The sequence below is a fragment of the Girardinichthys multiradiatus genome, chromosome 8, assembly GCF_021462225.1.
Source record: "Girardinichthys multiradiatus isolate DD_20200921_A chromosome 8, DD_fGirMul_XY1, whole genome shotgun sequence".
Lineage (NCBI taxonomy): Eukaryota > Metazoa > Chordata > Actinopteri > Cyprinodontiformes > Goodeidae > Girardinichthys > Girardinichthys multiradiatus.
In genome coordinates, this window is record NC_061801.1 from 4,711,568 (window position 1) to 4,725,272 (window position 13,705).

General features: G+C 39.9%; 2 protein-coding genes across 5 annotated transcripts in view; one reads left to right on the plus strand and one right to left on the minus strand.

Annotated features, from left to right (window-relative positions):
- Positions 1-9,150, plus strand: part of dmtn (dematin actin binding protein) — a 33,014-nt gene extending 23,864 nt beyond the window's left edge. For both annotated transcript variants that reach the window (XM_047371912.1, XM_047371910.1), the window contains exons 12-17: positions 34-83; positions 198-243; positions 2,132-2,139; positions 5,246-5,311; positions 6,065-6,145; positions 6,305-9,150. In XM_047371912.1, coding sequence (XP_047227868.1) covers positions 34-83; positions 198-243; positions 2,132-2,139; positions 5,246-5,311; positions 6,065-6,145; positions 6,305-6,418 — 365 coding nt within the window. In that variant the 3' untranslated portion in view covers positions 6,419-9,150. The remainder of the gene's footprint in view (positions 1-33; positions 84-197; positions 244-2,131; positions 2,140-5,245; positions 5,312-6,064; positions 6,146-6,304) is intronic.
- An 884-nt stretch (positions 9,151-10,034) lies between these two features.
- The window catches only part of LOC124872173 (serine/threonine-protein phosphatase 2B catalytic subunit gamma isoform-like), a 56,380-nt gene continuing 52,709 nt past the window's right edge, over positions 10,035-13,705 (minus strand). The window contains exons 13-14 of one of the 3 annotated variants that reach the window (XM_047371908.1): positions 13,540-13,566; positions 10,035-11,680 (exon numbers count right to left, since the gene is read on the minus strand). In XM_047371908.1, coding sequence (XP_047227864.1) covers positions 11,505-11,680; positions 13,540-13,566 — 203 coding nt within the window. In that variant the 3' untranslated portion in view covers positions 10,035-11,504. Of the gene's footprint in view, positions 11,690-13,539; positions 13,567-13,705 lie in introns of all 3 variants that reach the window. The other 2 variants (XM_047371907.1, XM_047371909.1) reach the window with 2 other exon arrangements.

Below are 13,705 nucleotides of genomic sequence, written 5' to 3' on the forward strand. Positions count from 1 at the left end.
CAGACAACACTTTGTTTCCTTTCCCATCAACAGGTTTGTCAGCTACTACTTCAAAGTCTCCTTCACGCTCTGTCCTGGCCAGAGTAAGTGTTGCTGCTTGCTATAAGGCCAGCAGGATTCACAAATAGGAAGACAAACTATATTTCTGCCACCATGTATGCTCCATTTATCCTGAATGTGTCCTGTTTTGTTCTTAGATGCAGTCAGCAGAGTTTTCCACAGATGGAGATAAAGGACAGCCAGGTGGGAGCCAGATATATATATATATATATATATATATATATATATATATATATATGTGTGTGTGTGTGTGTGTGTATGTATGTATATATATATTACACCTATATTATACCTGTCCTAAGTGAATTAACTCATACTCCATTCCACACTAAAAAAGCTACAGTTTCGTCAATAAGTCTGAATTTATCGGAAAAATGTTTTTAAGCTTGTTTAAAGATAAGATGTTTTTCTGAATGAAATTAACTTTGTTGAGTAGAAATTAAATCCTTTTCTCTTCACTAGAAGCAAAATCGAAGAAGCACTTAAGCATTTAAATCATCTCAAACAAAATATATTTTACTATTAAACAGCAGTTTGCCATTTCTTTTGGTTAAACTCTGGGGTTATTACCACAAGAGTTATGAGTAATAAAGTCAACATGGAATAAATACACTGGCAGCTATTGACTGCTGGAGATATGCACCTCCCCACCCCACCCCTGCAAGCATTAGGCAAGGATACAAAATGGGTGGATGGTCCATGAATCAGCAGGGACCTGGGACTGACAAGAACAGCTGATAATATTTAACAAAAACATGAAATTACATTTAGTTGTGGAATGTTCTTCCCAAGATTTCCCCAAATACTTGAGATTTTTAGTCTGAAGCCCTAAAAAAGTCTGAACCAGTAACAATAATATTTGATTAATTTAATGCTGGGGACAGCAGCCATTTTATATGTGTTTACCTGTTGGTGTTTCCATAGTAGCAAGTCCATGTCTATAGAGCCTTGAAACAAGTATTCATAGCCTTAGAACCTTTCCACATTTTGTCTCGTTACAGCCACAAATGGTAATGTGTTTTATAGGGAATTTATGGGATAGAAAAAAACAAACTAGCGCATAGTTGTGAGGTGAAAGCTCTACGTCTGCATACTTTGTGCTATTTTAACCATTCAACTTTTACAATGTTCTGCTTCTTCTGCTTTTTCCAGCTGTTATTCTGGTAAAACGTGGTTGTTTTTGAAACTTAACTACATCCACATAGAAACTCTAAAATGCTCTGCAACTACTGGGCTAAATCTGTATAATTCAACCTTGTCATATCTTTTACCATTTTAATGAAATGCCTGTTTAAGTTTTTGTTGCATTATGATAATTTCATAGAGAATGCATGTGTTGCTATGGTTGCTGTTCACTTAGGTTAGAGTGTACCACATTAGCTTTCTGAATCTGTTCTTCATGTCCGAACAAATTCTTCTTACTTGCTCAATTTTCATTCTGCCTGAACAAATTATTATACCAAAATGTAGGTTTTCATGTCTGGAGTCGGAAAATGGGACTGTCATTCATGTGGGAGTCACAGAGTCCTGGGAAAGATTTCGACCCAAAGCAACTAAAATTCTACGTGCCCTGAAGAGGGCAGCAATCGAAATTTGTCTCAAAACCTTAGCTGGGGGTGCATTTGTATGCATGTCCTGAAAACAGATTGTTTTACCTGAGCTGGAGATCTCTGCTGCTCTTCCAGAGTTACAGTGTGCCTCTTGGCTTTAGGTGGACTGGATTTTATTTTCAGATATCAGAGCGAATGGGTCTGAATACAAATGCATGTCACACTTTTCAGATATATTATTAATAAAGTTTGTAAAGAATGTGTGGCGGCTTTTACTTCAGAGCTATGTACTACTTTGTGTCGGTCTGTCTCATCAGATCTTAATGACACTGTAGTTTATAGTTGGGGCCTGGCGATGTGAAAAATATAGGGGTGTGAATACTTTTGCAAGCCAATGTAGTTAGGTTGCAATCTGTAATCCTGCTGCCACTCATGGGGGGTGTAAACTCCCGTCTCTATGGTGATGACTTCCCTGTTCAACCTTTCTGTGTCCTTTCTTTTTATGTTCTTGTGTCTTGCAGCTGCTCAGGTAAGTGTGTGTGTGTGTGTGTGTGTGTGTGTGTGTGTGTGTGTGCATGTGCATGACCTCTATAGCCTCCTTCTGCTGAACCACTGCACAAATAATTTCCCACCATGTTTCTGAGCCCAGTTCTGAACCAGTTTAAATCCCTTTTAAAGCTTTTTAAAGGTTTGTTAATGAAATGATCTTAGAAATAATACTTTAGCTTAAAGAATCTATTTCTCTTTTTTTGGTTAAATGCTCATTTATTTTGTTTAACAATAAATTGCTTCAGTTCAACATTTCTGTCACTATATATTTTTTCTGATTTCTAATCTTTTTTCCTATTCTTTCACAGTTTTCTTCTGATCTTTCTGGCTCTCCTGTTTAAAGAAAAACTGTAGTCAAAAATGATTGGATTTGATTGATATTATTTTATTTTTGTATAGCTACACAAATAGCAGTTCTTTAATTTAAATTATGACCTAAAGACAATAAAACAATAATTATCAAACCTTTTTGCTTACCTGCTTGCACACACTCACCGGCTTTTACTGCATTATTGTTTATTTGCATCTATTTATAAAATTGATTTTAATTCCAAATTTCTCTTTTTGTGGATGTGGATTTTTAATTCCAAATTTCTCTTTTTGTGGATGTGGATTTTAAAGTTTTACTCTTTGGTGCAGTTGGTCGATAATCTGAAGTTTATCAGTGGTTTTCTAAACATGATTCCTGTTGTTGCTGTGAGGCGATACAGGAGCTGCAGTTAAAGTGCTCAGTCTTATATATATAATATAAGAGGAACCATATTTCACACATCGCTCCACTAAATTTAATCAGGTTTCATGATCAGTTATTCCAAACTTCTCCATAATGGGAAACTTCAATAAAGGATTTTCTGCCTGTAGAAGTAAAGGCTTCTTTTACAAAACATCCATCCCAGGGTCTTCTCCTGGTGGTATCTGACTCTTTTTGATGCAGTGGAGCAGCTTCTCTACTCCAAGCTCCTCCTGGTTGATGGAGCTCCTTACATTACAGGTCCTTCTCAAAATATTAGCATATTGTGATAAAGTTCATTATTTCCCATAATGTAATGATAAAAATTTAACATTCATATATTTTAGATTCATTGCACACTAACTGAAATATTTCAGGTCTTTTATTGTCTTAATACGGATGAATACAGCTCATGAAAACCCAAAATTCCTATCTCCCAAAATTAGCATATCATTAAAAGGGTCTCTAAACGTGCTATGAACCTAATCATCTGAATCAACGAGTTAACTCTAAACACCTGCAAAAGATTCCTGAGGCCTTTAAAACTCCCAGCCTGGTTCATCACTCAAAACCCCAATCATGGGTAAGACTGCCGACCTGACTGCTGTCCAGAAGGCCACTATTGACACCCTCAAGCAAGAGGGTAAGACACAGAAAGAAATTTCTGAACGAATAGGCTGTTCCCACAGTGCTGTATCAAGGCACCTCAGTGGGAAGTCTGTGGGAAGGAAAAAGTGTGGCAGAAAACGCTGCACAACGAGAAGAGGTGACCGGACCCTGAGGAAGATTGTGGAGAAGGGCCGATTCCAGACCTTGGGGGACCTGCGGAAGCAGTGGACTGAGTCTGGAGTAGAAACATCCAGAGCCACCGTGCACAGGCGTGTGCAGGAAATGGTCTACAGGTGCCGCATTCCCCAGGTCAAGCCACTTTTGAACCAGAAACAGCGGCAGAAGCGCCTGACCTGGGCTACAGAGAAGCAGCACTGGACTGTTGCTCAGTGGTCCAAAGTACTTTTTTCGGATGAAAGCAAATTCTGCATGTCATTCGGAAATCAAGGTGCCAGAGTCTGGAGGAAGACTGGGGAGAAGGAAATGCCAAAATGCCAGAAGTCCAGTGTCAAGTACCTACAGTCAGTGATGGTCTGGTTGCCGTGTCAGCTGCTGGTGTTGGTCCACTGTGTTTTATCAAGGGCAGGGTCAATGCAGCTAGCTATCAGGAGATTTTGGAGCACTTCATGCTTCCATCTGCTGAAAAGCTTTATGGAGATGAAGATTTCATTTTTCAGCACGACCTGGCACCTGCTCACAGTGCCAAAACCACTGGTAAATGATTTACCGACCATGGTATCACTGTGCTCAATTGGCCTGCCAACTCTCCTGACCTGAACCCCATAGAGAATCTGTGGGATATTGTGAAGAGAACGTTGAGAGACTCAAGACCCAACACTCTGGATGAGCTAAAGGCCGCTATTGAAGCAGTCATTTCTGCCAAAGGATTCCCGACCAAGTATTGAGTGCACAACTGTACATGATTATTTGAAGGTTGACGTTTTTTGTATTAAAAACACTTCTTTTATTGGTCGGATGAAATATGCTAATTTTGTGAGATAGGAATTTTGGGTTTTCATGAGCTGTATGCCACAATCATCCGTATTAAGACAATAAAAGACCTGAATTATTTCAGTTAGTGTGCAATGAATCTAAAATATATGAATGTTAAATTTTCATCATTACATTATGGAAAATAATGAACTTTATCACAATATGCTAATATTTTGAGAAGGACCTATATATCTAAACCATTGACATCTCAGACACTGTGTAGAAGAAACTTGTTTCAGGTGCTTCACTTTCTGACTTTGAGCTCTTTCTTCAACATGACAGAGTAGAGCAGTGCTCACATTACTAAGGAAGAACCATGAATGGGTTGACCCGTCTCCTGCTCCATCCTACCATCAGTCTTTAATGAGACACCAAGATACTTGAACTTGTCCGCCTGTGCGAGATACTTACTCCAAACCATGGTTGGGAACCATGGCCTCAGACTATATGGAGCCAACTTCCATTCTATTTGCTTGACAATCAGTGTAGAACTTCTCTAATGCCTGCTTAAGGTCATGGCTTGAAGATGCTAATCTTATCTGCAAGAAGGGTTCCAAACCAGACATCCTCCTCTCCATGACTACACACGTTTGTGCTAAATGTGGATTCTAACAGTGTGACACAGCTCCCTTATTCTGCTCAATGGCGACTCAGCTTTCTCTGCCATGCTCTTATCTTATGTTTTAGCAGCTGTTGTAGTGTGTCTAACGTGTGTGTGTGTTTGTGTGTGTGTGTCTGACGTGTGTGTGTGTAGAATGGAGAGACCCGGAGAGAGCGCATGGATAGAGGGAACTCCCTGCCGAGCATCCTGGAGCAGAAGGTGAGATCTGAAGAAAAGGGAAGAGCTCCTGGGACTTCTGTGCCCTGTTTTCATTAAAAACTGATCCTAGAGCCAGCAGCAGTTGCTAAGTTAGCTAACGGTGTAATATGTCAAGTGATTGTAATTTAACCAGCAATTAGCAGAATTGTCAGCAAATGAATCTGCAGCTTATTGAGGGATTGGAATAAAATTGAATAACTGAGAAGGTGGAAATGTTACCGTTGAAGGCCTTATAATAAACATAAAATATGTACATTTCCTTTGCAAATTAATGCTTTGAACTAATTTCTCTGCAGCAAGTTAAAGGGGCACAGATAAACATTTATTTCCCCTCTCTTCCCTGGGGTGTTGAGATGTTGGGACTTTGCTCTAATGTTATCATCGAAGTCCTAACAGACTATTATTAGGTCAGTGATTCCACAATTTCAGGATTGTTGTCTTCTCTGATTAATGCTCTCCCTGTCAGGCCGGCCCACACCTTTCTCATGTGTATTTCCAGAAAAGTATGTCAACCATGTATCCTTTTCCTCCCACTTCACAATTATGCGCTATGCCAGGTTCTGCCAGATTAAATCCCAACTAAAAACATTGAGGTTTGTTGTTGAAATGCGACTTAATGGGGAAAGGCTCAAAAGATATGAAAATATTTGTATGTTTTAAATATACCATTATTTTACCTGTGATATGTTTATATTTTGAGTGCATAAAAGGAAATACAATGACAAGCTGTAGGTTCTTCTATCTTTGGTTCAGATCTATCCATATGAAGCCCTGATTGTAACCCACAGAGGGCGCTCTAAGTTGCCTCCTGGAGTTGACCGAACTCGGCTGGAGGTCAGTATCAGCCCAGTGATTGCAGCTCAGATTGTGAGAACAATAAAATTGGTCAAATCAATATATGAATTGAATCTAATGTCCAAAATAAAGAGCATCCTTCTCATCAAGGATCTGATAGCAGTTGAACTAACTCTGGGATTTTCCCTGTCCTGACAGAGGCATCTCTCCCCAGAGGAGTTCCAGCAGGTGTTCGGGATGCCCATTGCTGAGTTCGACCGCTTGTCGTTATGGAAACGAAATGAACTGAAGAAAAAAGCTTCACTTTTCTAACAGGAAGTGACCTCATCCCCAACCAATACTTGATGAACCCTCTCCTCTGTAAGGATGAGAAGGCAGAGAACAGGCTATAACTTCAGCCATTCAATCAGCCAATAAGCAGCAAGACCCATCTCCACCGTACTAACAACCCATGTCCCAGGAAGTGTTCCGCCCCACATGGATCAGTTCTGGTCGGATCTGACTAACCTTAACCAATGCTCTGACATATTACCAGTGCTGCACTTATAACCACCACTGCTTGCAAATCATTCCTATAATATATCCTCCACCATCATCATCATTAATGTGACATCTAGCCTCACAGAGTAACACCTCCAGGGGTGGTCTTCTTCAAGAGGGATCAGCTGTTATCTTTAGGATAAACTCAAGGTTTTCTGGTATCATGAAGCTCATGCTAACCTGTGGGTTCCAAAGAGGCTGACTGCTGACCAATAACAGCTTCCTTCAGGAGTTCCTCAGTAAGTCACAGTAAAGTCTGTTAAACACTTTCTTCTACTGACACTTGGTTTATCAGCAGATGTGTTGTTGCTGCTTACTTTCATTTCCCTTTATGCTTCTGATTGTGTTGATTATTTTTTAGGTGGTAACAGCTTTATACAACTGGAGAAGCTGCTTAACGTCTTCCTGCAGATATTGTATCTTAAGCTGCTGTTACACTTTTTTTATACCGTCATGTAGCTGGCATATTAAAAATCATGTTTTACATGAGTCCAAACGTGAAGAAATGAACATCAAGTCCTTCCCCGTGTTGCCCCTGTTTTGTATAGAGTGTGTATGTTGGAATGAAGAGTGTAGAATGTACAGAGTGCTACTGTGTAAGGACAGAGTAAGTTGTTTTGGAGATGACGTAACTGTCTTATTTTACTTCTTTACCCCTTCAAAGATTCTGCATACTGAGGTGAGTAAATCTTCACTACAGAAGAGTGTCTGCATGGTGCAGCAGGAGATCAAATTGAATTATTATACGGATAATTGCTGTATTGAGAATGACTTGTATAAAATTTTGTACAATATATGCAGTGTACATGGTGTCTCAGAGGTTCAACTCTAATCCCATGAAATATTGTCCCAAACAGTTGTGGCAAACTCATCAGACTGTGTGCTACAATATTAGATGCATAGAGAGGCGATGTTGGAGCACTACTGAGTTCCAGCTGCATATCTTCATATGTCACTGAAACACAAGGCAGATTTGCAACAGTGTGATGGATCTATCAGTGATTTTAATTTCATATGTGAACTTTCCAGAACCGTAAATCATGACTTAACTATAAAAACCCACAACATTTTTTCACAGAAACCAAATGATTTATTCATTCGGAATAAAATATTCCTGAATTATCTAATCACTTCCAGGACAATATATTTTCAGACGGTCATTCTTTCTTACCCTAACCCTTTTTTTGTAAACCCCCCCCCCCAGCCACAACAGTATTATTATTATGTGCATGACTCTAACATCATTAATAAAGGCAATATTGTTTAGTTAGTGTTAGCCCAAAGTTAACTGGCTGTCTGAAACTAAAAACTGAACTATTCATGAGTAGGATTGTTTTTTTTTTTTACTTTTCTGAGTAAAAAATGTTTTAGTTTTTAAACTGTATTGCTTGTGCTAAAGTTTCCTTCTGATATTCCAGACTGGATGGTTTGGGGAACATTTCCAGGGAAGAAAGTTCGCTGCATATGTCCCTCAATCTATATCTATTTATCTATCTATCTATCTGCTCTGCTGTTCAATTAAAAACCTGCTTCATGGGTTGAAGTTTGGAAATGACAACATAAGCACACCCAGAAATTCATTAGTTTGATGTCTATTTACTTCCTGTTAGCAACATAACTGGTAGTCAAAATGGTTTCATGCATCTATTGGTGGTTTGGATTTTTTAAATTAATCATAAAGTTTGTTTACAAGTAGGCCTACGTGTATTTAAAAAACGACGTGGTTTTTTACATTAACTAAGCCGAGCAACAAACTCTTCATTTAGAAACAGCTCACAACAGTAGTGAGAGGAATAATTAGAATATTAATCTTATTTATTTCACCCACAGAAAAAGGTCAGATCTTCATCAAAGAACATTTGCTAAAAATTTCACTGCAGTGTTTTAAAAAATGTGGAAAACAAGCCGACTTATTGTTCATCGAGGGTCATAAATAAGCCTGGAATTTAGGATTTAAAATGCTGTAACTTTTGTGTAACCTCCACATGTTGGTGTTTGAAAGCTCTTCAAATGAAATACAAGTTGTCTGCCTTGTAGGCAAAGGGCGATGTAAGATTTATCTCTGAAAACACAGCACTTCTAGAGCAACTAATCTTAATAAAGCTTTAAAGCCACCATTCAGCCTGTTTTAACTCACATGAAACAGGGAGCAGCTTCATGGTACCAGTCCAATCTCTTCCTGATCCTGACTGACAGCTTTCTGCTCTGTAACTTGAATGACAGCTGACTGAAGAGACAACGCCTGTTCAGGAGCTGATTGGGATTTTATTTATTGCGGGCAGCTTTATTTATAGACGTGTTTTTACTGTGAACTGTTTCGGTTGGAGAATATAATTTTTATTTTAATGAGCACTGATGTTATAATTCATCGCTTTAACACTTGGAACGAGCATTTCTTGCTCCTTAGGGTCTCACTGGTACCAGTAAAGGGCAGTTTTGGTCCCTTCATCCTCACAGTGCTCAGTTTGTGTCATATGACTAAAATAAATCTGTTCAAACGAAAACTTGTTTTGTGTTCTTTTATGGAGCCGGGAAAAGGTCAATAAAAGCATATTTGGAAAAAACTATTTGAAACTGAAAAAATAAACGTTGAAACCAAAAGTTACGTTTAGATCTTTAAAATAAAAAACTAAAGTTTCGGTTTGAAATAAACATTTTATTTAGTTCTTTTAATTTTACACATGTTTTGAACATTTGCAGTTTCTTTCAGTTTCTAGTTAATTTTCAGATTGAAATCTTTTTAATTTTCAGTTCCAGATTTTGACCCTGATCTGACTAGGTGGGCGGGGCATCAGATCAACTTGAGTTAACTTGAAACTGAAAAAAATCTAAAGTGTAAAAATCTTGAGTCACCAGTCTTCCCAATGACTATACAGGCCATAACATTGTTTTTAAAATCTTTATGCAATTATCTAATTTCTAATAAGGTGAATGTTAGGTCAAAATTAATAGAAAAACATTACTGTGTAATGAAAACCAACTGAATAATTTTATCTTTACACTCATGTCTTTTCTACCTCAACATTTCATCCTGCTGGAATCATGATCTGCATCAGTTGTTCAGATGGTCTAGAACCTCCTGTAGTACCTGTTCTAAATGTGGCTCCTGATTAAAGCTGTGAAAACACACACACACACACACAACCTGATGAAACAGATGTGTGTGGTTACCACGGTTTCAAAGAGAAAGCTGATGTTTTCAGACGCAGTCTTCATATTCTCCCTGTTCAAGCTGCAGCGCATTTAAACGCCCCCGCACTGCTCAGGTTTTCATCGTGACCTTCTGGCTCGCCGCTCTCCATCATGGCGTTGGCAGCAGGCTCCGTGTTGCTAGGAGACACGAGGGTCTGCAGGTAGCAGCAGAGGACTCACAGACTCACAACAGATGGATTTTTTTTAGTTTTTTATTGAATGGAGTGAAATGTCTACATAAATGAGAGGCCTCGCAGTACATGAACAAAAAAAAATATTAAAATTTATCTGGAAAGAAAAAAAAAAAAAAATACAATCTGTGAGATGTTCTGAGAAATGAGGCCCGACATAAACCCCATCCAGGCCCCACTCACACTGAAAACATACCAGAACCCCACCAAAGCCAGTCCAACAACTCCGCTTCACACGGTCCAGAACCGAATCCTTGTTTTCAAGTCAATTTGTTTTAACTTTGGTTTTCAGCCACGTAGGAAGTCTGTGTGTTGGCTTTGACCTGGAGGTCCAGGAAGTAGCGGTTCAGACTCGGAGGAATAAAGCTTTTTCAATCTATTTAATTTCTTTATTGAACCTTCAGGTTTTCAAATATTTAGCAAATTTTTTTATACGTTTCGGACTTCATTGAATTTTTTATTTAACAGTATTAAATAAAATTTTCCGTGGTTGTTTAATGAAAAGTTCATTTGGGTACATTTTATTTAACATTTTGCCTTTTTTTTCAATCCGTTTTTTTAAAGAATAATTTGCTGCTATGAGACCTCCATCAGTCAACGTCTTTGAAAAGCCTCAGATTTGTTTGGCTTTTGTGTTGAAAGAGCGAATCAGAAGCGAGGCAGGAACGCGTACTGCCTGCTGGAAGCCCAAGGAGCAACCAGCCAGCAAAAAGCCGTCACCGTTTTAACATAAAGAATGTCAGAATTCATGAATTTAAACCGGAAAGCTTGCCGTTTTACAATTCTTTCTTTCTCCACAAATAAAAGCACAAAACAAATTTAGTTCCAATCAGAGTTTCACTAATTAGTCTTTTAAATTTGATCTTGGTGCCAAAGTTCCTGCAGACTCCATCTTAACTGAAGCTCCTCATCCTGGACTGTTGTCCCTCAGCTGAGGAGGAGCTTCCCAGTTCAGGAAGTTTTCTGAGTCATAATGTAGCGGAACAACCCTTTAGCATCCCCCCCCCGCCCATCTCTGTGCTGTAAAAAATAAACATCACATTGAAAAGCAGGAACAGTTAAAATATCCATATACAGTATAAATGTCAATACTTGCTCCGCAGAGCTCAGTCACACTATTGTTGGCATAGGAAAACGATGTGTGTGTGTGTGTGTCTGAACACAAACGGCATTTGGATGAGCATTCCCCCCCCCCACAATGCTTAAAAAAAAAAAGAAAAAAAAAAAAACATACAGAAAGCTGGCCCAGAGGTGTGGTATGGAGAACCAGCAAGCATCCAGTCCTGGTCACTTTGAGATTTCCTTGGTTCAGTCTCATACTATGATATTTACTCAACGAGAAAATAAATAAGCACTCCGACCGGACCCCCTCACCCGCCCCCTGCCCCCCACCCCAGCTCGGACAGGAGGATGGAGGCCAAGGACATGGAAGCAAGGAAGGACAGAATAAGAAGAGGAAGAGAAGCCAGAAGGAGCTAGGCCTGAGCATTGGTGCCGTTCTTATCCGGGGGTCCGGTGCTGGCTGGCAGGTTGTTAAGGGAGGGGGGGCCCTCGTGCTGCTTGCTGTCGCGGCGGGGTGGCATCCTCTCATTGATCAGATCCAGACCCCGGGCCTCCTCAAAGCTCTGGATCTTGTGCTGCGGATTGAAGCCTTGAATGGCTGCAAGGACAAAAGAGTGTGTTAGAGAGGCGACCCGCAGAGAGCAGAACCACAATCAGAACCAACCATGGGAAAGGCAGCAGAGACAGAAAAGGAGCCAGTCTGACCTTCTGGTTTGGCTTTGAGGCTTTAAGGTGATTGACCTCAGCCCAAAGCTGTCATGGTTGCCTCTATGTTACCGTTTCATAACAGCATTATTTGATCAGATGTGAATATATGACTGAATGCAGTTACTGTGGATCTTTTAGCCGTACAGGTGCTGTATAAATCAAACCTGGCCATTTACACATAGCCTGTGTGTGTTTGGGGCTGCAGAAACCATGCATCACTGCTAGCACAATAAATCCCAGGTACATATCATAATACTGCTACTGTTATGCAAGGGGATGTTCAGACATCTGGGCTTTTCTGAGACTGCTGCCAACATTATTAATTAAGATGAAAGAAAGAACACTGCAGTGCAGCGATTGAGAGAAAACCAGAAGACAAACTTACTTCATGACCAGACAGAGACAGCATGGAGAAAATGACATTAAACAACATTAGATTGAGTTACTTCATGTGCTGCTACAACCTGCTGGAAACATGTGAGCTACAAGCTTTCAATAAACCTTCTCCATCTCTTTACACAGGAGTAACAGAACCCTTTAACTCTACCTCCATCGACATATAAGAACAATAATATATATAACAATGTTATTATTAAATACAGAAACCAAACCATTCAGAAGCAGCCAAGTCCATCCAGCCAGCATTGGTCACCTCATCATCAGTGTGAGCACCTCTATCAAAGCAGGAGGCTTTATGCTACAGGGCATACAGGTGTGTGTTGACAATGTCAAGAAGGAAAGACAACAGCAACTGCTGTTATAAAGCCAGTTCCTACCAACATTTCCATTATTCTTGTTTCAGAATGCTGAATCAAAGAGGAATCTGTCCAGGAGTGGATTTCTCAAGGATCGGTCAATCCTGAGACAACAAGCTCCACCTGAGGCTTCAGTTAGCATGCTAAATGTTAGCGCTGATGACTGGACCAATTTGGCTCCCTTTGGATAGAAATGTTTGATCATTATGCAGGGCACCATGTTTGGTGACAGGCAGCAGTACAAACACCTCCTAGCAACTGTTGAGAATGTTGCTGGAGGCTGATGATTTGAGGTTGATTTGCAGACACAGGGCCTGGGCGGCCTTCAACTTGACCATGATCTCCTCTGTACTCCAGGGCGTTCTACCAGCTAACATCAGGCTGTCTCTGACGGCTGAAATGTGGCTGAATTTAGGTCAAAAGGACAGCGACCCTAAACACAGCAACAGCTCAACAATACTTGAAAGGAAAAATAAAATCAAGGTTCTGCAATGGTCCAGTCAAAGTCCAGACCTCTATATGAGTGAAATGCAAATGTTTGTAAACCTCAATGAATTGAAGCAACATAGTAAAAAAAAAAAAAGAACAAAAGTGGCCCAGAATTCCTCCATACTGATGTGAAAAACGGATAAAATCAGACAAAAAATGATTCCGGAGAGTTCGGGTCGCTAAATGAGGTTCTTAAGGCTGGTAAATCAGAGTGGGCTTTTCACACACACCACTTCAACATCTTAGAATAAGATAACATTTTCTTTGGATCTTGAACGTTCTAAATCCGTGAAGAGAATGTTCTGGAGGTTCCAGGAACCTGTTGCTAACCCTGATCCCAGAGAATAATCTCCTTGCAGGAGAACTGCTTCCAGATCAGCATAAGCTGCCTGCTGTTCTAGTCCCTGCTGAAACGTGGCTGAACAGAGAAGCTTCCAGAAGCACAGACAGTTTCACAGAGAGACACACAGTGATGGACACAGAAAGGGTTGCATACCTCGTGCCTCCTCTGCCTCTACGGTGGCTGTGTAAGCGTGAGCAGAAGAGCCATGCCCAAAACAACAGCAACAAAAAAAAAACAATGGAGAGAGAGTGGGAAGGTTATATATCATTGCATTCAGTCAGACATTTTATCAAAGCAATCCACCAGTCCTATTAACATG